At 26.9% G+C, this 26,912-nt stretch overlaps 2 protein-coding genes across 3 annotated transcripts in view; one reads left to right on the top strand and one right to left on the bottom strand.

Annotated features, from left to right (window-relative positions):
- Window positions 1-26,912, top strand: part of DIP-beta (Dpr-interacting protein beta) — a 217,546-nt gene that overhangs the window by 137,939 nt on the left and 52,695 nt on the right. The gene's annotated exons all lie outside the window — the stretch shown is intronic.
- LOC107162730 (membrane-bound alkaline phosphatase-like) lies at window positions 1,483-23,517 on the bottom strand. The gene is made up of 7 exons (XM_089218341.1): window positions 23,360-23,517; window positions 19,705-19,758; window positions 16,134-16,354; window positions 12,120-12,491; window positions 8,678-8,870; window positions 7,763-8,212; window positions 1,483-1,894 (listed from the first exon to the last, which is right to left on the bottom strand). Exons 1-7 carry the CDS (start codon window positions 23,433-23,435, stop codon window positions 1,596-1,598), a joined length of 1,665 nt encoding a protein of 554 aa, XP_089074467.1. The 5' UTR covers window positions 23,436-23,517; the 3' UTR covers window positions 1,483-1,595.

Raw genomic sequence — 26,912 nt, 5'->3', positions numbered from 1 at the left:
AGCAATGGTCAAATGACGACACTAACATAGGCAAGCAATCCTGTCTCGTCTCTATCTCACTTATTATCGGTTGACAGTGTTTTTTTTTTGAACACGTGTATAACCATGATGGATTAGTGTAGCATTAATGCATTATACCTACTATACCGGGTGATTATTTTATCATTGAATACTCAGTATTTCAAAAATTACTTATGTTTTTAAAACTATTTTTTACATAGTTTCAAGTTGTTCAAAAACCAACGTTTTTATTTAAAAAATGTATTTAAAATTTTTTTTTATCCTTATCATTTTTTAAGTTTTTTACTTTTTTGAATGACAAGATAGAGTTTTAATTTCATATTCCAAGGCAGAATATTTTTCTAAGTGTTTTGATTCATAAAAATCAAATTTAGGACGAGTAGTTTATGAGTTATAAGTATTTAAAGTTTAGATTGGCAGAGTGGAGTGGTAGGGTTACCCTGCAAAATATTTGTCCACTACTCCGCTAGTCAAAACTTTAAATACTTATAACTCCTAAACTACTCGTCCTAAATTCAATTTTTATGAATCAAAATACTTAGAAAAATATTCTGCCTTGGAATATGAAATTAAAACTCTATGTTGACACTCAAAAAAGTAAAAAAACTTAAAAAATTATAAGGATAAAAAATATTTTAAAATATAATTTTTTTTTAATAAAAACGTTGGTTTTTGAACAACTTGAAACTATGTAAAAAAATATTTTCAAAAACATAAGTAATTTTTGAAATAATGAGTGTTCAATGATAAAATAATCACCCGGTATATAGCTGATATGAGTTCGGTAAATTTTTCAGATAAATACCAACAACTCAAATTGATAGTGTGACGCATATTATATAGGATTGTGCTATTTCGTTTTCAGTCATTGAGAAAGATTATTAAAGTTAATATGTAGATGTGACACAAGATACATGTTGTTTTATTATACTTTTGTGTGGTTTATATTATACCTAAACACTTAAATGAACTTGCTGATAGTGAAAATTACAAGTACTAAAATTGATGCAAAATACTATTTTCCCAATGACTCAAATATAATAATTTTTACAACTGCATATAGTATAATATTCTAAACATAACGCTTTTTAAGGTTATCGCTCACTCATAGAATATGTGCAAGACCAAAGGTTAAACAAAGTTTCGAATGTAACACAACGAATCAATTAGTAATATAACTAGTATATACCTAAATTAAACAGATAAACCATACACGTGTTTATTTCACGTGTAATCCAGAGAAGTCGTTTAATACTTGTTTTCACATAACCATTTCACCACCAAAAGCAAACACGAGAAGTTTTGTATTTTTATAGGTATACATCATTTAAATATTTACACATATTATCTTTGAAAAATTTACTACTTTCATTCTTTTTATGTATATATATATAATATATAATATAGATTGTATATATATATTGTATATACATATAGAAATATAATTTTATACAAATGACGTGACGGACAAGGACACGTGTATTATGTCACAGATATAAAATAAAAAATTGCATAGAATAATATATTAAACTTTAAAAAAATTGTGATCGAACGACGGTCGCTTCGTGCGGGGGCTACGAACAAGCGTGCCGGACAAATAGCGTCATCAGCAAGGCGCCGGTAAGCGTGACCAGCGTTGGCGAGGCAGCCGCGGAGCCAATGCCGGTGGAAGTGAACACGGCCGGACCGCCGATCACGCCGGCAGCCGGTCCGACGCCGGCCGCAAATCCCATTGTCAGTGGTATCAGATTCTGTTCGTAGTTGCCGGAGAATAAGTGGGCCCAAGGACCCCGGGCAAACACCATCACGTCTTCACCCCCGTGGGTTTCGTCTTTCATTGGCACCAAATGTGGATACATGAATGACAGTTGATCTGAAAATGATGAAAACGAAAATTACATTACCTGCCCATATAGTCTGCAGAGCTGCAGGTCATGATTTCTAACTCCACAAGCTTTCGAAATCCATATTGAATTAAAATTATAATATATTGATTTTGATTTTTGGTTAAAGTCAGCGGCCTTAAACAATATGCATATATTTATACCTTTGGCAACAGGGGCCATTACCTTACAGAGAGAAAATAAAAAATTACATATTGGATTGTATACTAAATATAAGTGTTAACTAAATTATGTTTTGAAGATTAGGGGCGGGCTGTACCTATTGAATTGGAAGTTGTTGGCTATAGATTGAAGAAATCCTTCAACAATATTAAATTGACACAAAACTAAAAAAAAAAACGTGTGATAATGTCACCATCCACTGCAGGTGAAACTATTTTCCTTGAAAATGAAATAAATAACCTTTAGCTTTTACCTCAGGTGAAAAAAAAGTAAAGTACTTTCCATTTTCAACCACACATTTTTTTGAACTAGAATCTTGTCTACTTTCTTTAAATATAATATTAAAACTATATAATTTTTTTTTAAATACTTAATTAATTGATTATGACGCACATTGTTAGGCAATAGTATTCATGTTATAATATATTAAATAAGTATTATATCTATAATAATCTCAATAAAGTCGAGTTTTGATAACTCGAATTTTATTCTTGCTCTTGAAGTGTTTTTAATTTGTTTTTGAGGTATATTACTCAAAAAATGCAGAAGTCGCTTTTATCTGTGTTCCCTTTAAGATTCAATCTATCGAAACTCGATTATATTATGATGTCATTATGAGTATACTATAAACTCAATTGAGATAATTATTTAGGTAATTAACAAAATATATAACCATTTATATGTATATCAAATTTGAATTTTTTATAGTTCTAAATTATTATACAAATTAATGGGTACATATTATGTAATTATTTTGTTTTATCACAATGATTTTTAGTTTTGATTTATTTCATATTATTTTACACTTACATATACATGTATATACATGCATACAAATATAAAGACAAATATTTTAGACTAGAAAACGATAGACATTTATTTAGATATAAATAAAAGTGTGACTATTAATTTGATAATAGAGAAAAACTGTACCAAGAGAAAAATAAGAAAAAGTTAAAAGTAAGTATCTCATTTTTCTGTAGAAAAAGATGTTGTTGCGAGTAATGTTTATGGCTAGCCGTCGTTACCTCTTATAAATTATCTATTATTGTTTACCCCATACTTAGAAGATATTGTATGTAGCATAAATTACAATATTATATACTATGCTATCATATGTATACTGTTTATAGTATGTTCGTAAAATATTATTATGATCTAAGATAATTTCACACACTATCATTTAATTTGTTTACACTTGTAAATAAAAGTGCGTTTAAAAATAATAAATTTTTTCAAAGTATATTCGAGACAATTTTTTAAAGCAAGAATTTTAGAGAAATTCTTGAATGATTTTAATTTAGAATCATCAAAATCATTTATGTGACCAATATTTCGGTTTGATTTTTTTAAATCAATTTTTTAGTGATTTTGTTGCCCAGCTCTAAATTTATAAGAGTATACATATTTTACCAGTAATATTTTTTTGTATTAATAATAATATCACCTATGTAAAACGGAACCACAATCATTCCTCTGACTTATACAAAAATCCTTAAACTCATAAAACTAAATGAATGAAACACATTTTAATTTATATACATATGTATTTTACACATATATAAAAAACCTACATAAAATATAATTTGGATTTTGCTATTCTTACCATTTCATTTATAGCTGAGAAGTTTTTTTTATTTTTTATTTTTAAAAGAAATTTACAATCTATACCTTAGGCACAATGAGTAAATGTGAAACAGAATATATATAAGGTATCAAAACAATTAATATTAATAATAAAAAGAGTTTACAAGCTGAGAAGTAAATATTATTTTTTGAAAAAAAAATATCAAAATCTTTGCATGTAATTGTTCACGTCACCGAGCGTGTAGTTTCCGATTTGGTGAAGAGAAATTACGTTTTTATTAGTTCTTTTACAAACATTGACTTTTGACGTCGATTTGAATCATTTTTAATTTATGTTTTGAACCATTGATTTTATGTTGTATTATTTATATTATAAAATCAACGTTTTAACTAAACATACACATAGATAAATTGATTTCTAAATAAATGATTTAATATTCAAAATTCTGATAATATAATATCAATAACTTAGTTCGAATTTTGATTTAATCTGAATTTGGCTCGATTCAATCATTTATAATTTTCATTTCGGAAATATGACTAGTTTTTACTTTATTGTTACTCGTCAGTCGTCGTTGATCATATAGGATAGGTAATATTGAATATCATTGTCGCAATATTGGCCGTGCAATGTTATATTCGAATATTGCTTTGAAACTAGGTAATTAAAACTGTAGTGTAATATATTTTAGAATTAATTATATAACATTGAAACATTGATAACCACGTTCATATTATCGGAGTGATAGTGTGGTTGAACAATTTATAACATTATTTCACAATATTGCGGTTTTCGAAAGAAAGAACTTAGATAAAAAAAAAAAAAGATTATTGAACAATATTGTTTTTAGTCTAATACGGACCGAAATTATATTGATAATTTCAACGAGTTTAAATATACTATAGGTCATATTTTTAAATCAATATAAATGATAATATTATATTGTTTAGTATAAAATATTAAAAAGGGAGAGAAGTAGGTAACCGCTCTGATGTACAGTAGGTTTCGAGTGTACCTCGACGTTGAGTAAATCATCAATTTAATATTAGCGTTAAATTTCAATTCAATGAAAAACTATTGCATACGATGAACAATTTTAAGCGAAAACGGCCAATATGAGTTTATTACTAAGCAGATAGTATGAAACCTGTATCAAAATTAAATTTTGGACAAGTATCTATAGTGTATTGGTTATGAGAATTTAAAGTTTAGATGAAGGGAATAATGGCCTAACACTTAATGACGTAATCATATTCCGTTCCATTCTTTTCCGCTCTTTTAAACTTTAAATACATAATATAATCAATTAAATATTCTAAATTAAAATGCATGTGGTCATTAAATAAAGTAAATAATCAAATAATAATAACAAAAAAAAAAAAATTGTAAATACTTATTTTTCTGAGAAAATGTTTGCTTTAAACGCTTTTAAATTATGCAAAAAAAATAGTTTCAAAATCGTAATAGTTGTTGATATTATTATGGTTGATCCACTTTGAATGGATTCCCCGGTATATATGCGTATATAAACGTTCACATCTGTTTATAATTGTATATTAATCTTAAAAACAAGTTATATTGTTTTATTATTTTCAATTAATACTACTAACAAACTTTTTGAAATTTAAAATCATTACAATAACCCGAGATTAAATATATTATTCCATAAATAAATACAAAATCATACATTACAGTAAGACCAGTTGAAAATTCACAAACTTGCGTGGAAAACTTTCTTATGAATTGAAAGTTATATTATAACATATGCAAGAGAGAAACATATTATAATATGCAGTATACACATTGAACAAAATACCTAAACAACTTTTTATTAACATACAAATGAGTGAACAGCGTACCTATATGAACAATAATAAAGTCGTTTTTGAATATATCCGTTTAAATTTACGCTTCAAAAGAACCCAGACATAAGTGAAATAGCTTTGCGATGTATCAACTCAAATAACTTTCTATGGTTATTAGTCGAATCATTTTCTCTAAGACTCAGTCTCCGATTTAAGAAAATAAACATCAAAAAAATGATAAAATAGTGAATTCAGATATTATATAAAACGAGCTATATTCATTTCTTGAAATTTATTAATTATTTAAATACAATTAATAATCGTTCAAACTATAAGTTTCCAAAAATATGAAGAAAAATGATATGGCAAACTGAACAGAATTTTTAAATTTCCACAATATCTTATAGAATTATTTAGTTGAATAAATAAATCACCCTGTATAAATTATCTCACAGGGGCGAAAAATAAATTTTAAAATTTGAATGATACTTGATATTTTAAATTAAATCAAATGATGAAACTCTCTTAATCCGCTCTGAAACCATAAAATAATATTACTTTCAATTTCAGATCTGATACTTATGTCTTATAATACTATAATCCAACGATAAACGTTGTTTCCGCTGAAAAGATTAAAGCGGTACTACAAGGTATTATTATAGGTTCTGATATCGTAATAAATAATAATATCACTTAAAAATATAGTTGTTAATCATTTATTTTATCTTTTTATTACTGTATTTACTACTTACTATACGAGATACATGTTTGACGTTTATCATACAACTGTCCATTGAAAAATTGAAATGTGAAAACACTTTTCAAACTACTTTTTTTTCATGCAAAAAGGATATATTGTTCTTATTATCATATTAAATTGTAAATATACGAATATAACTTTGGGAAACGTAAATATGAAATAAACTATTTTAAAATAATATGTCGTATGAATTTCTTTAAAACCATTGAGTGACTTAAGTAATTAAAGTTTTAAATACCTCATTAAAATTATCTACAATCCCCATTCCATATTCTATTTGTAAACCCTAATCTAAACTTGTAAAAGCATGATTAATATGCTGAAACATTAAATTATTAAATAAATGAAAAAAAAAAAAGTTTTAAATTATTAGAATTTTACGATAAATTATTTTGAAAATTCCTGGACATTTGACTTCCAACTAAAAGTACAAATTAGACTTAATTTTCTACAATATTCTCCTTAAAATTTAAAGATTTCACTGAATTTGTACTCAAAAGTTGAGCCATGAAACACATTTTTGAAAACCAATACATTCATCGCTTCAATACTAGTAGGTATGTGATAAATTATATCAATAATCTAAGATTATTATACGTCTCGCAGTGACGCAGTACATTTATTAAGTGTAATATAGATATAATAGTATGGTACCTAATTAAGCTAACTCGTAACTTAAAATTTTTCATTTAGACTTATACACAATTTATTTTATACAATGTTCGAACGATTTTTTCATAATAAACTCAAATTTTACTGAAAAAATTATTTTTAGAATTAAATACTCAATATATTTAAAAGTACTTCTACGAAATACGATTGAAAATCGTTCTATAATTGACTGATGATTTGTGCTTAGTTTTATGAGCATGGTTTTAAAAGATTTCAAGCATGTTTTTATATTTTTAATACTTTTGTATATTTTTCATTTAATAACAACGAATCCAATATCAAAAATTTAAGAAATAAATTAAATCTTATGAAAAACTGTACTTACATTTATAGTAATAACTATACCTAGTATGTATAATCCATATAGCTTAATCGAATATTTTTTCTAAAAATAAAATTTTTATCATCGAAAAATATTGCCCTACCGTTACTACATGCGTGTAGTCATATCTATGATCTAGCCATTTGTTGTACAGTGAATTTACTTTCAAAAGTAAAAGTAAAATTCTATTGTATAGTTTATTTTGGCTGTAAAAATCACGAAATTAGCTTTGCAAAATAGATTTTGAAAATTTTCTAATGCGTTATCTATCAATGTAATGTATGTGCGTCACAGACGACGACAAATGCATATATGATATGTTCCAATGTCGTCATGCAATTTTTGAGTACAAGCCGATGACAAAATATTTTAGTAATACAAATAAATATTTAGACTCATTGTCATTCACCGTCGTGGGCTTACGATAATATCACATGGTATTATAACGATCGAGGCGATGACGATTTACGATACGCCTTTAAGCGTTCAGAATAACCAATATGGCGTTAACAGTTTAAAAAAAATTACTTTTGTCGACTTTGGACAAATCCTGACGGGCGCAATTCACATCAGGCTGCAGATTTTCCGGACCATTGGCGTAGCTGAGTGTAGTGTACGGCAATTTGTCGCTCCCAAGAGACCCCGAAAGGTCTAAGATGTCGTTACCCCTGACCGGGTAACCTGCCATTGTCATGGTATGTGAGTGATCAGACGTGACGACGATCAGTGTGTCGTCTTCGCTGGTCATATCAACAGCTTGTTGGACGGCTTTAGACAACTCAACTGTCTCGTCCAGCGCTAACCTGGCAGTAGTTTGGTGATGGCCAGCATCAATGAGACCACCCTCGACGAACAGGAAAAATCCATTTTCTTCTTTCTGCAAAATTTCTATGGCTTTTTTAGTCATTTCCTCCAAAGTGGGTTGTTTACTAGCGTCTGCTTTCAAATGATATTTCATATGCATACTCTCAAAAAGGCCTAAAACGTAAGAAATTCGAATTATTCAAATATTAACATAAAATCTTATCTCTGTTGTAGTTTATGTGGAATTTAAAAATGTCTGATTAGTTTTTATGATGTAAAACTAAACTGTTTGAAATACCCTAACCGGAATAAAGAAATATTAACACTTTTTATAAACTTTAAGAGGCTTCAAAAAGCCGTGTAATACACATTTCTTTACCAAATTGATTATTTATTTTACTTGATGGACTTAAAAAATTGATCAACTTCTCCCCACATCTAAAAAAATGGGAAAGACATCAAAGGACGAAAAAAATAAAATTTAAATTGTTAAGACAAATTAGGTACTTGATAAAATATTATGTAATACTTTTTTCCATTTGTTTTGGATTAACCACGCATGAAATATTTTATACATTGTATATTCATATAAATATATTATAATATAATAAACAAGAAATATTAAACGTATCTGCTTACCCAGTAAATAATCGGTCTTAGAAGGGTCAACATTTAATAGTTGTTCCTTGTTTTCAACATATGCTGATTTATCTTTTCCGAAACGTTCCGCCTTATCTTTCTTCCAAAATTCTACGAGATCCATATCCATTCTTGATCCTTTCTGATCTGTGTCATTAAGAAAAAACATTTTGCGACCTCCACCAAGTATTACCTGAAAATCAATAATTTAATTTATAATAATTTTTTATTGAATCGTTTATATTTTCATTAATTAGTTTGTATAACCTTAAACAACATTACGACATATGTATTGTTATTTTTTACTATAAAAATTGAAAGATTAAAACACATTAAATAGGTATGTTTAAATATTATTAAGTTTTTCTTGTTATGAATCTAAATTTAGACTTAGAGTTAAAAAGGAAAAACGCAAAACAACAATCAATAATAAACTGATCTCAACGAGATGTTATTGCTCTAATTAATATTACAAAATAACACGTCCCATTCTATAAAACTATGAGTGACGATTGTAATTTGTAATGCACAGTATCAAGGACTGAGCAGGATATATCCGTTTGTCTGTAAAAAAATTAATTTAGTTTTAGTGATCATCAAGTGTCTTGTAGAAATATCATTCAGTGGTAAACTACAGGTAAATGATCGACAGTAATAAGTTAGAATTAAATTTGAATTGAATACATATGATAATATAAGAAAATGGAAATTAAGGAAATAATGTTATTTTTTATTAAATTTTGTTTAGGTCAAAAATGTATTATTTAATAGTATACCTACCTATATTGTATAAAAATAAATCAGTATAATTCAGCGATACTCTCTATACTTGTATTTTGTGCCTTCACACTTATCAAGTCTGACATAGGTCACGGAAATCATAATCATTAAAATTGGCAGTGTTGGTGAGTTGCGGCCCAAACCCTAAATAACGTACGAGTTGCGGCCATACAATAATGTATATATTACATATATATATATATATATATATATATATTATATACTATATGTCTATATATAGTAATAGTATATAAACATCACAATATTATGTAGGTATTTTCTAGAATAAATTGTCGTACTTATATATATTAATATTGGTCGTAAATAAAATAAAAGTATTCATAAAATTATTGAATATAATATAATATATTAATATTATGACATTATATTAAATAATAAATAAAAGTATAATTGGTGTAATATATTATGATGATAATGCCCAAAAAAAATCAAAGCATTCATAATGTAAGTCATAGATAGCAGATAATACGATAAAACGATCTATATTATCTTTATCATATTATATACAAAAATATAACTTCCCATACGTATTGAACATTTCGTTTATCATTATTCGTTTATACGATACATTATAGGTAATAGGTATACAATATAATATATATTATATAAGTAAGTAATGTGTACATATGTAATGATAATTATTCGGGCCGCAACTAACCTATACCTAAAATATTATCGGGCCGGAATTCACCGGTCTCCAACACCGGAAACGAAAGGTCGGGCCGCAACTCACCCTCAGCCAAAATTGGTAGCTAGTTACAATTTAAAAAAAAGCAGGTAAGTCAGAATCGCTGTGCTGTACATTGGGGGTGGGGTGGACCTCTGACTAAGGTAGGTTAAATTTGAATGCAATGATAGGTATCATTGTATACGAACAACGATTCTGAACGGAGACGGTTTATCTGAATAGAATATATTATAGATTATTAAAAATTTTCAAATCTTAGATTTAAAAAGAAAAATTTTTATGAATTTCTAGCTTAAAATAATTTGCGAATTTTCGTGATTTTTATATATTTTGTCAAAATTCAAACTTTGAATGCTTTAAAAAAAAAATTATTCATATATATTTATTTTATTTTTCAACTGCTATTATAAAAATATGATAGGAGCCTTGTATTAAATTTTCAAATCTTAGATTTAAAAAGAAAAACTTTTATGAATTACTATCTAAGATAATTTGAACATTGCCGTAATTTTTACGTATTTAGTCAAAATTTGAATTTTAAATGCTTATAAAAAAAATGTGTGACTATATATTTCTTTTATTTTTCAAATAATATTGTAAAAATATGTTAGGAGCGAGCCTTGTATTAAATTTTCAAATCTTAGATCTAAAAAGAAAAACTTTTATGAATTTCTATCTAAGATGATTTGAAAATTGCCGTAAATATTAAGTATTAAGTCAATATTTGAACTTCAAATGCTAATTTAAAAAAATTGTGCCTATATATTTTTATAATTTTTTAATTACTATAAGAATAACTTATGAGAAACTTTGTAAAAGATTTTAAAGTATTTTGATAGGGCCAAAAAAATTTTATCGACACTTCAAAAGAAAATTTTCAGAAAAATTGAAAATTTCAGTTGTCTATAAATATCTTAAAAAAAGTCAAAATATTTTGAAAATTAAATTATGTAAAGAAAGTGCAAATCTAAATAACTTGTGAAATTTTCAAGTATCTACGACTTATACTTTTTGAATAATTACAAATATTTAAAACCGTTTCAGGATAAATCGTTATCGTTACGCTATTTCGAAAAAATTTAAAATTCAAACGCACTTAAAATTTTTCCTATTATGATGCTTCGAGTTTTCTCTTTAGCTACTTGAAGGAAAACTTATAGAAAACTTAGTGTTGTATTTTTAATCCTTAGTTATAAACACAAACAATTTTATGATTTTTAAACTTCAAAATAATTTGCAAATTTTCGACAGATTTCGTAAGAATTTGAACTATAAACGCTTATAAAAAAAAATTGTGACTAACGGTTTTTAATTTATTTTTAGCTACAATTATAACAACTCATAAGGAACCTTGTATTAAATTTTCATGTTTTTTTGGTTATCCAACATTTTTTTACCGACACTTCAAAAAAAAATTCTCAAAAAAATTGAAAATTTCAGTGGTCTATAAATGACTCAAAAAAAAAGTCAAAAATGTTTGAAAATTAAACTATATATAGATATCACTAACATTAACATTTGGTGAAAATTTCAAGTATTTACAGTGATTAGTTTTTGAATTACAACCATATAAAAAAATCGATTTGGTCGAAAACTGATTTTTCGTCGTAAAAATTCCCGTTTTTCTGTCACTTTTTTTTTGTTTTTCTCGATTTTTTGAAAACTGTTGGAAAATGTTTACTTTTAACCTCTATAATGCACCAAGAATATTCACTTTTACATCAAAAACCACCTCCAAAGTTTGAAATTGAAGCATTATTTCGACTAGTTATGCTGTACACAGACACATAAATAAACAAAAAACACACATCATTGTAAAATCAATACATTCATCACTTCGTTCAGAATCTAAAAGGTCAAACAAAGTAGTGTACATGCAGGTATACACGAAGTCTTCTGAAAAATCAAAATCAGTGCATCAATATTACTATAACCACATTGGCATATACTCACCTTTATGTCTATCCCAGGGCTTCTGGTGATCAACTGTTTGGCGATATCCTCGCAATGTGTTACGTCCGTCAGGTTTGCCGCCTTCGCCAGATCGGCGTCTGATTCCCAGTTCCTGTTGGCCGAATGCGCGAACACCCCGGCTGGGGACGCGTGCGTTACCCGTGTCGTGGTTACCAGCCCGACGGCTTTTCCCGCAGCTATCGACCAGTCGGCTATTGAGTCCGTCCGGTTTTCAGGCGCCATCGACCCGGGACAGTCGTTGAGCTTCACCGAGGCAGATATACCGATAGTCTCGTAGTTGGTCTTCACGCCCGATAGGTAAGCGGTAGCCGTACATGCCGAGTCAGCCACTTGTTTGTCCACGCAATAAGTCTAAAACAATTAGTGGCACGATAACGGATTAAGTGGGTCGCCAGAGATTGCACTTGATACAACATCACATTGTAACAATATTTTAAGAGCCTTGTATTACATTTTCAAGATTTTCTACCCAAAAAATTAATTTTTATCGATATTAATTTAAAAAAAACTAATAATGATCGAAAATTGCATATACCTATGAATACTTTAACTTAAGTCAAAATTTTTTGAAAATTTCATGGTGGATAGAATATACTTATATAAACATTCGGTGAAAAAATCATTAATCAAAGGTCATTTGTTTTAAAGTTACATCAAAAATCAAAATTTTGTTTCATTTGATTTTGTCGAATTGAACTGTTTGAATTGACTGTACATAAAATTTCCTGTTTTTCCCTTAATTTTTAGTTTGTTTATCCCGATTATTTAGAAAAATATTGAAAAATTTTTAATATTGACTCCCCAAAGTATCAACTAGATTCACTTTAGTCGTGGATGTCGCTCTGCTGTACAGTAGGTCACAAGTGGGTTACGGATGGAATTAAATTTGAATCCAATGATATTATTTCATTGTATACGAAAAACGATTCTGAGCGAAGACAATTTATCTGTCTAGAATATATTATAGATTATTAAAAATTTTCAAATCTTAGATTTAAAAAGAAAATTTTTTATGAATTTCTAGATTAAAATAATTCGCGAATTTTCGAGATTTTTGTGATTTTTCACACATGTTGTCAAAATTCAAATGTTGAATGCTTATAAAAAAAAATGTGTAAGTCACATTTTTTTTTTATAAGTGTTTATAGTTCAAATTTTTACGAAATCTGTCGAAAATTTGCAAATTATTTTGAAATTTAAAAATCATAAAATTGTTTGTGTCATTAACTAAGGATTAAAAATACAACACTAAGTTTTCTATAAGTTTTCCTTCAAGTAGCTAAAGAGAAAACTCGAAGCATCGTTATAGGACAAATTTTAAGTGCGTTTGAATTTTATATTTTTACGAAATAGCGTAACGATAACGATTTATCCTGAAACGATTTTAAATATTTGTGATTAGGTATTCAAAAAGTATACTTGAAAATTTTACCAGTTATTTAGATTGGCATTTTCTTTACATGATTTAATTTTCAAAATATTTTGACTTTTTTCGAGATATTTATAAACAACTGAAATTATTTTTTGAAGTGTCGATAATGTTTGTTTGGCCCAATCAAAATACTTTAAAATGTAATACAAAGTTTCTCATAAGTTATTCTTATAGTGATTAAAAAAATAAAAGAATACATAGGCACAATTTTTTTTTATTAGCATTTGAAGTTCAAATATTGACAAAAATTCGTCAAAACCATGAACATTTGCCAATTATTTTGAAGTTGAAAAATCATAAAAATGTTTGTGTTCATAACTAAGGATTAAAAATACAACCCTAAGTTTTCCATAAGTTTTTCTTCAAGTAGCTATAGAGAAAACTCGAAGCGTCATTATAGGAAAAATGTTTTGAGTGTTTGAGTTTTAAATTTTTATGAAATCAGGTATATTATTATGAGGAATTATGATAACTACATGAATTTTTTTTGGAAAAATTGATTAACCATACCTTTTGCAAAATGCGTCCTGATTGAAAAATAAAATATTTGTTTCAAAATAGAATACATGACAATATTTAAATATAAAATATCCTAGACTGACAAATCATCTCCGTTCAGAATCGTTTTTCGTATACAATGATACCTATCATTGCATTCAAATCTAACCTACCCTAGTCAGAGGTCCACCCCACCACATAATGTACAGCAGAGCGACATCCATTTACCCGCTGTTTAATATTCGATTACTCTTTGTTGTCATATAACAGTTAAATAAAAGTTCATGTTTATTATAAAATATTATATACCTTTATGGAGGTTTGATAATCTTTTCTGTTTCTCTTATTAACGTTTAATATAATTCGTGATTTTTGATAGTTTAATCAAATACTTAAACAATGAATATATAGTACCTACGTGTTTATATTATGTTTATTTAAAATATTTAACAGAAATGATTGCAATAATTGAAATCAATTAAAGCATTTGATTTTGATTTTTACGTTTCAATTGCCCTTATAACTGTGATTTTAATCACCAGCTGTTTTGTTTATTATTTATTTAGGATTCTCCTCCACATAACGCACTGTTTTTGACAGCTGTCATCCCTGTCACCGCACATTTAATTATGCATAATACCTTTGCACTTTGACCACATTTTTCTTAGGTCTCTAATAATTAACACCATTACCCTTGTCATCAACAGTGACAAAATTGTCAGATAACGAATTTATCAACAATTTAAATTAAATTACCATTAAAATTAATAGTACACAAAACTAAAAGTTAGGTGATGATAATGCTCATTTTAATAAAGAACAATAAAAAATATATTATATATTTGGCTATTGTTTTAAAATATCATAGTACAGTTGTAGTACACCCATTATGTTTATGTAAAATGAAGTAATTACGGATTTATATTTAATGTGAAATAAAGATATTTTACAAACAATTTTTAGTTATTTTTATTCTTTACCTTATAGTATATTGCATTAAACATACATTTCAAATATATCGAATTTTAAATTATTTATTTTTATATACAACAAATGAAAAGCTTTTTAAGTACTTATAGCATTTATGTTGTAAAACAATATACTAGAATATAGTATAGTTTCAAAAATGTCATCACTTTTAAATTAAAAAGTATGTAATGCTCAACTCTTCTGAAGAAAACAAGACTAGTTCCATTTTTGTAATTTATATTTTATATTTTTAAAATTTACCCTATAATATTATTATAAAATATCCAAGTACCTCCTAAAATGTATAAGTTTTAATTTAATTAACTAGGTATCTATTCAAAATATTTACGATTAAACAAACGCCAATATTTAATTCACCAAAATAAATATTGAAACGGATGATATCATTTTTAACTATTTTATTTGAAGTTTTAAATACAGTACAACAATCAAAAGCAGATAAGCATGTAACATGCTGCATGTTCACATATGATATTTAACTTAAATTATCGATGATTTTTGTTGAAGAATCGAAATTATGTACCTACTTAGCTTATAATAAATTAAATTGAACCAATTGAAATTTATTTTAAATATAAAGCTATCAAATTTTTAACTGGCATAATGATAAACATATTTGTATCTAAGTTTTCCAATCGAATGTTATAGGTACAATAACCTATGTTGTGATGTAATATCATAATATGTATAATTTATATTGATCTAAAACGTACGAAAATGTTCAAGCAATTAAAAAAATATTTTTATGAAAATCTGTAGACGAATAAAATTAATTGTATGAATGCTGATTTACATAAAAATGATTATACTTTTTTGGCATAATTAACGTTCTAACCCCATGAGTGTATACATTTTGTTGACTTCACAATAACATAATTAAAATCAATGTTACAGATTTCGGCTACAATTCAAAATTTCGATCAATGTAAATATTGATCTATAATATAAGGTATGACCATGTGTCATCCGGTGGAGTAAATATTAATGGTTTTAAAAATTAAATTATATTCAGTGGTGATATTGGTAAATAAGTATGTTCGAATTTTATTTTTATATTTTTATTTCAATATCACCTTTGACATGCCAACAAATGGGAATTTCTCAAAACTCAAGTACTCATTCTCGCCAGAACGTTTTTCCATTTGACCTTTGTAGATACGCGATGCCGTCAACGTAGTCAACGACATACCGTCACCCAGGAACATGATTATATTTTTGGCGACGCCTCTTTTATTCACGTACTTGACTTTCTCGGTCACCTTCTCCTTACCGTTTTTGATCCAGTACTGTTTGTCTACAAGAAAAAAAAATTCAAGCTGTTATTTTTTTATTTTTGTCTTTACATATATATAATATATATACATATTATATATACAATATTATACATGTATGATGTTCCGTGAAATAACAATTCACTTGAGACTTAAGTCCGACTTTAACGAGTGCCAGTTGTACAATGGTGAACGTGAGTGAATTTCTTTCAGATGATTTGGTTTTGTTGAAAGTCGAGAGCAATATGTAATGTAATTGTTTCAAGAATATTTGAAATAATTTTAAAAGGGAATTTAGTAGGCAAAAAAGATTCTAAAAAGAATATTGGTGGTAACAACGGAAAAATATTAAGTTGAAATAGAATTTGGTATCTAAAACTATATTGTAAATGTATGCTGTAAACTGTACTAAGTACATGTGTATTGTATTATGTAGGTTTAAAGTAATAAAAAAAACATATCAAACATACGAAAAAAGATAACTTATTCTAGTATAAAATAAAATAAAAACTGTCAACGAATTCCAAACAAATTGATAATATTGAAATATAAATCTTCACAATTAATATTTTTAAATAAAAATTTAAAAACTTTAGAGCTGTGAGCCAGTTAGAACTCATGCAATTTTTTTTTTTATTTATTTAAATATCTTAAAAATTTTCATTATCTATAATCCATATTTTTAATAATCATCATTGTTACACATATAATCTGTAATCAATGGCAATCGTTTATATTACATAACAAAATAAATGAATCGATTTTTATAACTTTTATTGAAATTAGACAAGTAATTTTTGATATTGGTCGTTACCACCTATCGTTTGGTTAGCTAACGTGTTTTCGTTGTTAGCACAAAATTGTCATACATATTATGTTAACGTATACACGTCAAAATAAAATTCACTTATTTCTATACTATTTTAAATTCTAAAGCTTCAAAGTAAAGATGATATTAATTTTTATAATTAAACTTAGGTATATTAATATTTTGAAGGTTGCAAACCTAGTAAAATTAATTTTATATTTATTATATACTTAGATAAGCGTCAAAATTTTAAACATGAATAATTTAACAGTTTTGCAAATTTTCGAAAAATCATTCATCTTAGTGAGATATAATAATATGGTATAACAATGATCCAAATATAAGTCATGATTTACACTTATTTATGTATTAAGACGATTAAAATAGATGATGCAAAAATTGATATTTACACGTAGGTACCTATTTGTATTTTTACTTATAAGGCACGTAAATTATACAATATTTAAAAAAATGAATAAATACATACACAATATTTTAAAACTCATAACAAATATTTCCTAAAGCTTTGAAAATATTTTTCATATTATACATTTTGAAATAAATTGTTTTGAAAAAATACATGATATATTTTACTATTTTTATGGCTATTATTTTAAGTTTTGATTTTATTGAATGAATAATATACAATAATATACATTTTGATTTCATATTCAAATATTTCTTCATAGAATTTTGATTTATAAACATTCAATTTCTAACAATGTAGAAAATTAGTTATAACTTATATAAGTTATAAGTATTAAAGTTTTAACGAATGGAGTAGGTAGTATACCGATATTTTCAGGATATCCTTCCAATGCTACTATACTCCACTCATCAATACTTATAACTAATTAACAGGTCGTTCGAAATTTTAAATATTAAGCAACTTTTCTTTTTTGGAATACACAATTTAAAAAAATGTATGCTATCAAATTATCTAAAAAATAAATAAAATTTCAGTTATTTAAGATCTTAGCAAGATATGAGTGAAAATCGTGATTCAGCGTGACTCTACAAAATTAATCTAGTATACATTTTTTTTTTTAGGTTTGATCATTTTGATTTCTCGATTATTATTTTTCTGATTTATTTCTGGGTGCATGTAATACTAGGGGATTTTAACAGCAGACGATGTTCCCCACGGAGTTGTTTATATTAATTTAACCGATTATTTATTTACCTATTTAAATATAATAAGTTATTAGTTATTACTAATATTTAATAATTTATAGTTAAGATTTATGAAGGTTTAATAATTTAAAAACAAATAGTATGTCAGGCGTCAGTGCACTAGTAGTTTACTTTCTCTAGCCTACGCATGACATATAAAATTTGCGTTTAGCAAAATCAATCTTGCGTCGTAAGCTTTGGTATTAGTGTGAATCAACTTATTATCAAACTTCAAGTTAAGAACAATGTGTAAGTATGCTGGATTTTATGGGGTATTTCAATTTTAAAGTTGGATATGAGCATTTTTAAATTGCAATATTTTACATACTCGGAATTCGCGTGAAAATTGAAATATCACTAAAAAAAATCCATTGTTCATATACAAATAATATGCTTGAATTAAATTTTGATGATAAGTCGATTTACAGCAATATTAAAGCTAAAAATACGAGATAGAACGCAAATTGAATGTGTTGTGTCCGATCGGAGAGAAAAAAAGGAAATAGCAATAGTGCGCTGAGGACATTGACCTTAGGAAAAATAAATGAACTGTAAGTGCATAATATACAATTATTTAATTAATATATTGTATTTTACATTTACACAGCTTTATTTACGGGCTTTTAAATAAACTTCATCTTAATTATAAATATACTATTGTACATCATGAGTGCTGTAGCTATTAATAATCAATTCATAAATAAATAGGTTACATAAAATCATATTGAATAACCTATATGAACACAGGTGATCCCTCAACATTACATTAGTTATACAATATGTTGATAATACTATCAGTATATTAGGCGATAGCATATGTATACCTATATTATTATTTTTATAATTCATGTTATTAATAAATCTAAAAAATGAAAGCTGATATCCAAATGTGGAAATATCCACGTTTATAAAATTCTAGATTAATATTTTATATGACCAAGAGAAAAATAATTTATAAAAAAGATATGCATAATTTTAAAACCCCTACATTAATTGCTTCACACAGAATTTAAAATCGAAACTTTTTATTTCCATACCTTACTATATAGCACAGGCTTTTAAGTTTTTTAATTCTGAATATTTTATGACTAATGTTTTTCAACTTTTTTTAAATAGACACTCACATTACTGTACTTGATATTTATTAAATTAAACATCTCTTAATTTATAATTTAAAAAATACGTAAAATAAAATATTTAAATTTACAATATTTTGTTACAATATGTGGAACTAACTAAAAAGCGAATCCAACTATCATTTTGAGTTATGAGCATCTGAACGTGTTCGAATCAAAACCATTCGATGGCAAACAAATATAACAATATTAATTAAAAATGAATGGATAATGATTCAAGCATAGTTGAAAACAATAATAATAATAATTAATTAACCTTGTTCCGTGTACTCTTTGGCGTCGGCTGCGTGCGAACAACATACATTACCACCTGAAAATGAATAGCAGAAATATAATAATAATAATAACAGGTAATATGAGTAGTTAAATAAAACGGTCATCATGACACAGGGTATAACAATAATACCCATAATATAATATTGTTATGATAGTCTGAAGATGTGTTATGCGAGAAAATACCGCGAATGACTGGATTTTGCGGTCGGCAGCAGCGGTTAAAGTTTGCACCGCCGGCAGTTTATTATCATCTAAACTTTTCAGTTTCTTTGTGTGTATTTATTTTTTATTTTTTCAAGACACGCCGGTGTGTGAGTTCACGAAAAACCCGGTACGATTTATTGCGTGACATTTAGACCGCGTTTTTTCCCCTAACACCGACACACCGTTCGCTCTTTTTACACTATATACTACCTATCGTCGTTTTCTTTCACTTAATCTGTGGAAATTACTTTGTTCTTGAGTAAGTCGTTCGTTTCAATTTAGAAAATTTCTACAAATGAGCCACCACCGCCACCACCGACAAACCTAACAATATTTTCACTTTCGCGCGTGTTCCCTCGTCAAAGAAGTCGCCTCGTCGCACTTTCCCAGTAAGTATCTCTAGTACGATACATACAATATTATCGTTTCCTCACTTGGCTGATACACAACGTGGCATCGATGGCAAGCCACCAATTAAAGCCAATGGGTGCTAAATTATATATCATTATTTCATATAAAAAATTCAAAAGCCAATATGATCAATTTTTTTTCTCGAGTTTCTTTTTTTCTGATCCTAAGAGTTTTACTCTGTTAAATTTGAAGTTTATCACTTTATCACATTGCATGCAAAAGCGTAGATTAAATAGAGCCATGCTTCATGTCCTTGATAATATTAACTGAATACATTCTATTTACACGTCTTGACTGTACTATACTCTAAAAAGATAATGTAAAAACGTTAGGGGTATATAATGTCTTATAATATTGATGAGTTATCAAAGTAAAATATATGTAAAATATATTTTTTAATTTTTAATCAGGCGTGAATTAATAATTTGCACCATCAATAACGATGTTTTTTTTTTACAAAACATATTTTTTATTTACTATTCAATCAATTCGTTAAATGGGGAGTATCTACCTACTAGTACTCAACCACAGCAAGCTACAATATACCAAGTTTCATTAACGTGAATGTGCCAGACGAAGATTACAAAACTAAGATATGTAAACGGTAGCGATTTTATTTACGAATAAAAAAGATGATCGTATGTAGATCTGAAATCTCTGGAATCAAGGAGCTCAAACTTGCAATAATAATCAGCATTATCTAAGCCACTGTGTTCACGAGTTTTACCCTTAGACACTGAAATTCGGCTCTTTTGTGTAAATATTACATGACTATATTCACTGGACATCGTTGATGACAACCAACCTAATAAACACGTCATATTTTCTGGCATAGGTTACCGAAAAAACAAATCACCGTTTCATAATTATATATCTATGGTATACGGTAGGTACATAACATTGTAATCGGCACCTTTATTACTCAATATCTACTAAGTTTATCGCATTGCATCTTAATATCCACAATCACAAAATATACTTATAATGAGCAATAACAAAACAAAATCAGAATTCGTTCTGTACAGTCGATGTTCAAAGACTAATACCTAATATTATTATCATTGAAGTTAATATTTTAATAATAGGTAGTCGTTAAAACAAGCCAATTTTAATGTAACTACACGTTTTCCATAGGTTGTCTAAATATAATATATTTTTTGTACGAATTTTCAGTTTTAAAATTATATTAGATGCTTGTTTTGTATGACATTACATTAGGTATTTACTTGGTATATGTATAATTTTAATTTAGCATTAAACTTATAATAATATACTTTTTGTACGTATGCGTATTAATTATTCTTGTCTAATCAATGTGTTCCGTAATTGTAGATTTTTAGCAAAACTATAGGTTGATAAATGTTGATTTTACAATGATGCGTGTTTTTTTGTGCCTGTCTTTAATTTTTGAGATTTTGTAACTATTCGATCACAGACATTATAATTATTTTATATCTTACGAACTAATTCCAATAAGGCACTACAAAAATATGTACTTACACAAGATTTAATTTTGGTGTATTAAAAGTAGGTTTAGTATGTTAATATCAAATAGTGTTCTATAATATATTTTTTTTTAAATAGTCGGTAAAAATCAAAAATAAAACAGTGAGTATTAATTTTCGGCAAAGTTTTAAACCATCATATGATTTCCCTTGAGTATTAAGTATGTTATTTACGGTCGTATTTTTTCCCCGCAGACGAATGATATTCAAAGGACATAATAATTTCATTATTTTTTCCCCATTTTATACGAAGTTCCGAAAACTTGGAAGACGCTATAAAGAATATGTGATACATGTAGTCGACTCACGTTAGAGTTAAATAAAAAAAAAACCAAGGATAGAGTGCATAATGCGATTTATAGTGCCTTTACCTTTGTAACGATCAAGTTGATTGCATTACGAGTAAAAACTGAAAAAAAAATCATCCAGCAACTTAATGTGTTTGTTTTGGCACCTTCATAGAATGATATCAGCATTTCATAAATATTTAAAATTCAACGTTGACTATTACGTAAATTTTAATAAGTTGGTAAATTTTGAGTAAATCGACAATGTTTTTTTTTTTTTTTAGAAACTTTTTCAAATAATAAAAAACACTAACATCATCACCTTAAATTTAAATGATTAGAAATATATTTTCAATAATACTTATAGAAAAAATCGTTTTTAGATTTTTCTAGAAGTAGAGATTCAAAACACCAAATTATAATGTTGAAGGATAATATCACAATATCATTAATGCGATTTTGATTGCGCTAAACAAGCATATTTAATATAACGGAGGTATGCTTTCAATGTTTCAAATAGAATAAAATTATACAATCCTTATTTGCAGTGATTACTAAAATCCGCTAAGGTGATGTTTTGGCACAAAACATAAAAAACTTAATATGTTTGTTATATAATTATTATCGTATTATTATTTAATACCTAATAATGATTATGGTGTTTATAATCAAATAAAAACTTAACCAGCCGAAGAAAACTACAAACATACATTACAATATTTTAAAAGTTTTATTTATTTACAATGATTTACCGATTACTTATATAGTACTTGTATTAAATATAAATTTGAAATCGAAACAAATAGTCGCAGTGACGCATATTATCACTAACAACCTACAACAGTAGTTCAATGTATAAGTGATAAAAACTCGGATAAAATTTAAATCATTTTAACAGTGAAGCGCATATTTCGCACCTATTAATTGAACAAAGTAAATTGATTTGTGTGAAAATTATAAGTGTATATAAAAATGTGGTCAATTTTTCACAGTTTTAAAATTGTCTTACAAGAGTAGTTTAAACTTTAGTTCTTATCATACGTGTAAAAGTTTGTGGTAAGTAACTTCAAGTCAGTAGTCGTTACAAAGTTTTTGTAATCCAGAGTTGTTAGTAAGTACATACTACTCTTGTTAGCTGATTAAAATAATCGATGTGGAAAAAGCCTCTTTTTGGATTTCTAATAATCGCAGAAAATGTGTGAAAGGAAATACAAAAATCATGACTTACTGTCGTACGTTATGACGAAACACAAACAGCACGCGAACGCGATCCACGTCGCGCCTAGAGAACCGGCGTTCACCATGATTATGGAGCTGAGTGCAGGACCACCGACCGACGAATACTAACATGCTTGTGTAGCCTAGATTGAGTATACCACTATCATACCTACTACCATAGTGGTTTTAAATAATATTATATAGCAATTACCAACGAACCGGTTTTGATTTCGCTCAGCTCGCAAACACTTCGATCATTATGTAAACAAATATCAATGATGATAATCAAATGTAGTTTATATTACGAGTACATAGAGTATACATACATAAAAATAATGTAGGTACTGATAATAATGTTTTTTTTTTTCAATCTGATAACATATTATTTTAATAGAAGTGAATAATAAATAGGTAATAAAAATTGATAAAAAATAAAAAAATAATACAAAACCGATTATCATAGTTAACATTATTGCCTATTAAACCTATCAAACACTGCAGCGATCCAACCAAATCCATGAATAACACAATAAAAATAATAATGTACAACATCTCGTTTAAACAACTCAAAAATAAGCAACACTTACAGTATATGAGAAAAATGATGTTAACTTCTATACGTCATCGTCATTAGGCAAGCCAGTTTTTGTTTAACGACCTACATTTCATTATTAATTTAATACGCCAACTATAATTTTTGAGTTCAGCAATTTTATGTTGTACGAATGACTATATTGTAAAAATGCATTTAAATTAAAATAAACTTAGTTTTTGGTTCGATAACAACAGTTATCAAAATTCGACATCGCATTAATAAACCGTAAAAATGAGTTTATAACCATACTATATGGTCAAAAAGTCGTCTTTACATAACCTAACTCAACCAGATTCTTACAATTTCTCTTTGAGTTTTCAATATAGTAGTGAAGAGTGAAGACCAAGCTATTGGCCCAATTTACCTTAATTTATCAAGGTTTCATAATTTTTCATAGTTTTTTGGATAAAAATTCTAAATAGCTAACCTGATCGTGAAATTATTTGAGTATGTTGTCCATTGGATGTCCCTGAATGAATTTCGATATTGATTATTAGTCAAATAATATTGAGCGTAGCTTATTAATACCAAAAAACAATTATGAAATAATATAATGTCCTTATGACATTTTGTAAAAATATTTTAGGTATAGGTCATTCAATTTCATCGAAAAACCAACAACTGTTATGAATATAAAATACTCAATTGTAAATCATATTTTATTTAAATGTGTTGATGAATCAAATACCTAAAACTTATACCGAATTTATATTCATGTAAATATCATTATTTTTCAAAGAGCATATTAAACATATAATTTAAAAGTACAGTATACATATTATAGTTGATTTTTATATTTTCTTAACATTTCATTAATAAATACTCTTTTTATAAGTTTTCCAATATTAATTCTTGCTAATGAAGCAGAAATATAGTTATAACATCACTTCTTAAATAATTTTGAATCGTATGAATTAATTTTTAATTGGATATAATATAAACACTTTTTAATTAAACTGATGGTACGATTAACTTATTCAAAATATTTAAATAAAAGTATTTTAATATCTAAAACTAAAGTTTAGAGTTTTAAACAAACTTCCAAAGTTTAGTCCATTTGGAAAGTAAATTTAAATAAAAATAGCAAAAATAGATAAATACAATTTTTCAGTACAAATTATATTATTTAAAATTAATTATAAATTTTAATTATAATACTACCCTTTAATTATGTAATTATGTTCTGAATTTGCATCTTCTGCGAACATATTTAGACTTCAAACAAAAATTATAAAATTTAAAACATATTTCTACAGTATATTATGATCACATAACAATTTACACTGCCTACTATAAATAATTTCTATCACCCTATGAATACAAACCTTATTCACGTGTGGTTGTTAAAAGGTTAACTGACAACAACTAAAACTATATTTTTATCAAATGAACGACCAAATAGAACTTTTAAAATTATTTATTAATCAAATGTTTACTCTTTACTACAAAAATATTTACATTAAATTATACAAGTATAAGTAAAGAGCATAATTAAATTTGTAAATTTATACTAATACTGTAACTTAATAAATACTCTTTAAATTAAACTGTATAAAGTTTCAACACGATCTCATTAATAATTTTAAAATATCACTTAGAATTGATTAATAAAATATTTACTTAGTAATATTAATTCTACTACGCTTTCATGAGTAAGTTCAATTAATCACCAAGTAATGTTTATGGAAGTTTTGATCAATTTTCTTGTAGTTAAAATCTACAAAATATAATATATTTAAATAAAAAAGTTTTTTAAGTGTTCAAAAAACCAAAAAATAGAATAAAATCACCGTTTTGGTTTGGGTTTCAGCCGTCGGAGACGGGAAGTTACTGAGGTCAGTTATTAAGTCTTACTTAGTGGGATTTACGCTACGGGAAGCCATGTTGTTGTGACCCGGAACACATCGTAGGGTCGGGCGGTGAGCTTACGCGAGGATTTGTGCTGGATGTTCAACAGTTAATAATTTACCCACAGATGCTCCGACCGGATAAATTGGTAAATGTGTCTCGATCGAAATACATTTGTTTCTACCGCAGTACCGCAGATAAACAAACACGTAGAAACGCCGTAAATAGTTTATGTTTCGAATCGAGTCACTTTAACCGTTCACCCCAAATCAGGATAATTATAATCATAATCATTTGTTTATTTGATTGTATTTAACCTTTGAATGTGTATCGTGCAAGATTCTTCTAATAATAATGACATTGGGTTAATCTCGTTCTAGTATAACGTATTTACCAACTTGTATCATAATATTTTGAAAATAAAACGGTTAGCAACAGAGTTATTTAAAACATTAAACAAAGTGATAAACTGTTCACAAAACATTTAGTCAAATTCTAATTTTTTAAATTTTGTGAGTATAGTTAAAGATCGTATTTTTAGCCTCCTTCTTAGAGTTTTGACCAACCCTTAGAAATTCGTGGAACACTTTTAAATTTCTCTTTTCCAAATGAGAACCATCATTTTTTGTGTGGGAAATGGGAGGGTAGTAATGTTGATGTATCTAAATCGATATTCGAACGAAAAGTTGTTGAGTTATTAAAACGTGTGTGAATTTTGACTAGTTTGAAGTTTGCGCAAAAGGCTTAATTTCTAACAAGTTAGGATGCATTTGTATTTGTTCTTAAATTTATAACTTGAATTTTATTTAACATTTTAATAAAATAATATTATTATAAAGATTGTCTATCATGACTATTAATTTAAATATTCAAATTAAGTTATTATACCTATGGAATGTGAATTAAATTTCTTTAGCCATTAATGCTTGAATTTCAAAAATGTAGTATTCTATTTCATAAATAATTCTCACTTTAAAATGCACAAAAAAAGTTTATTTTTGACATAATATATAGATTATTAACATTTTTTAAATGTCAAATTGATTTTAACATTTAAAAGAATTTAAATTGATTTAATCCAAACCTAAATGTTGAATTCAATTATATTTTACGTAACGAA

Source organism: Diuraphis noxia, unplaced genomic scaffold (genome assembly GCF_037042655.1).
Source record: "Diuraphis noxia isolate RWA-SAM2 unplaced genomic scaffold, SU_Dnox_SAM2 contig0002, whole genome shotgun sequence".
Lineage (NCBI taxonomy): Eukaryota > Metazoa > Arthropoda > Insecta > Hemiptera > Aphididae > Diuraphis > Diuraphis noxia.
Note: the sequence above shows the minus strand (reverse complement) of the source record. Positions and strands in the feature narration are given on the sequence as shown.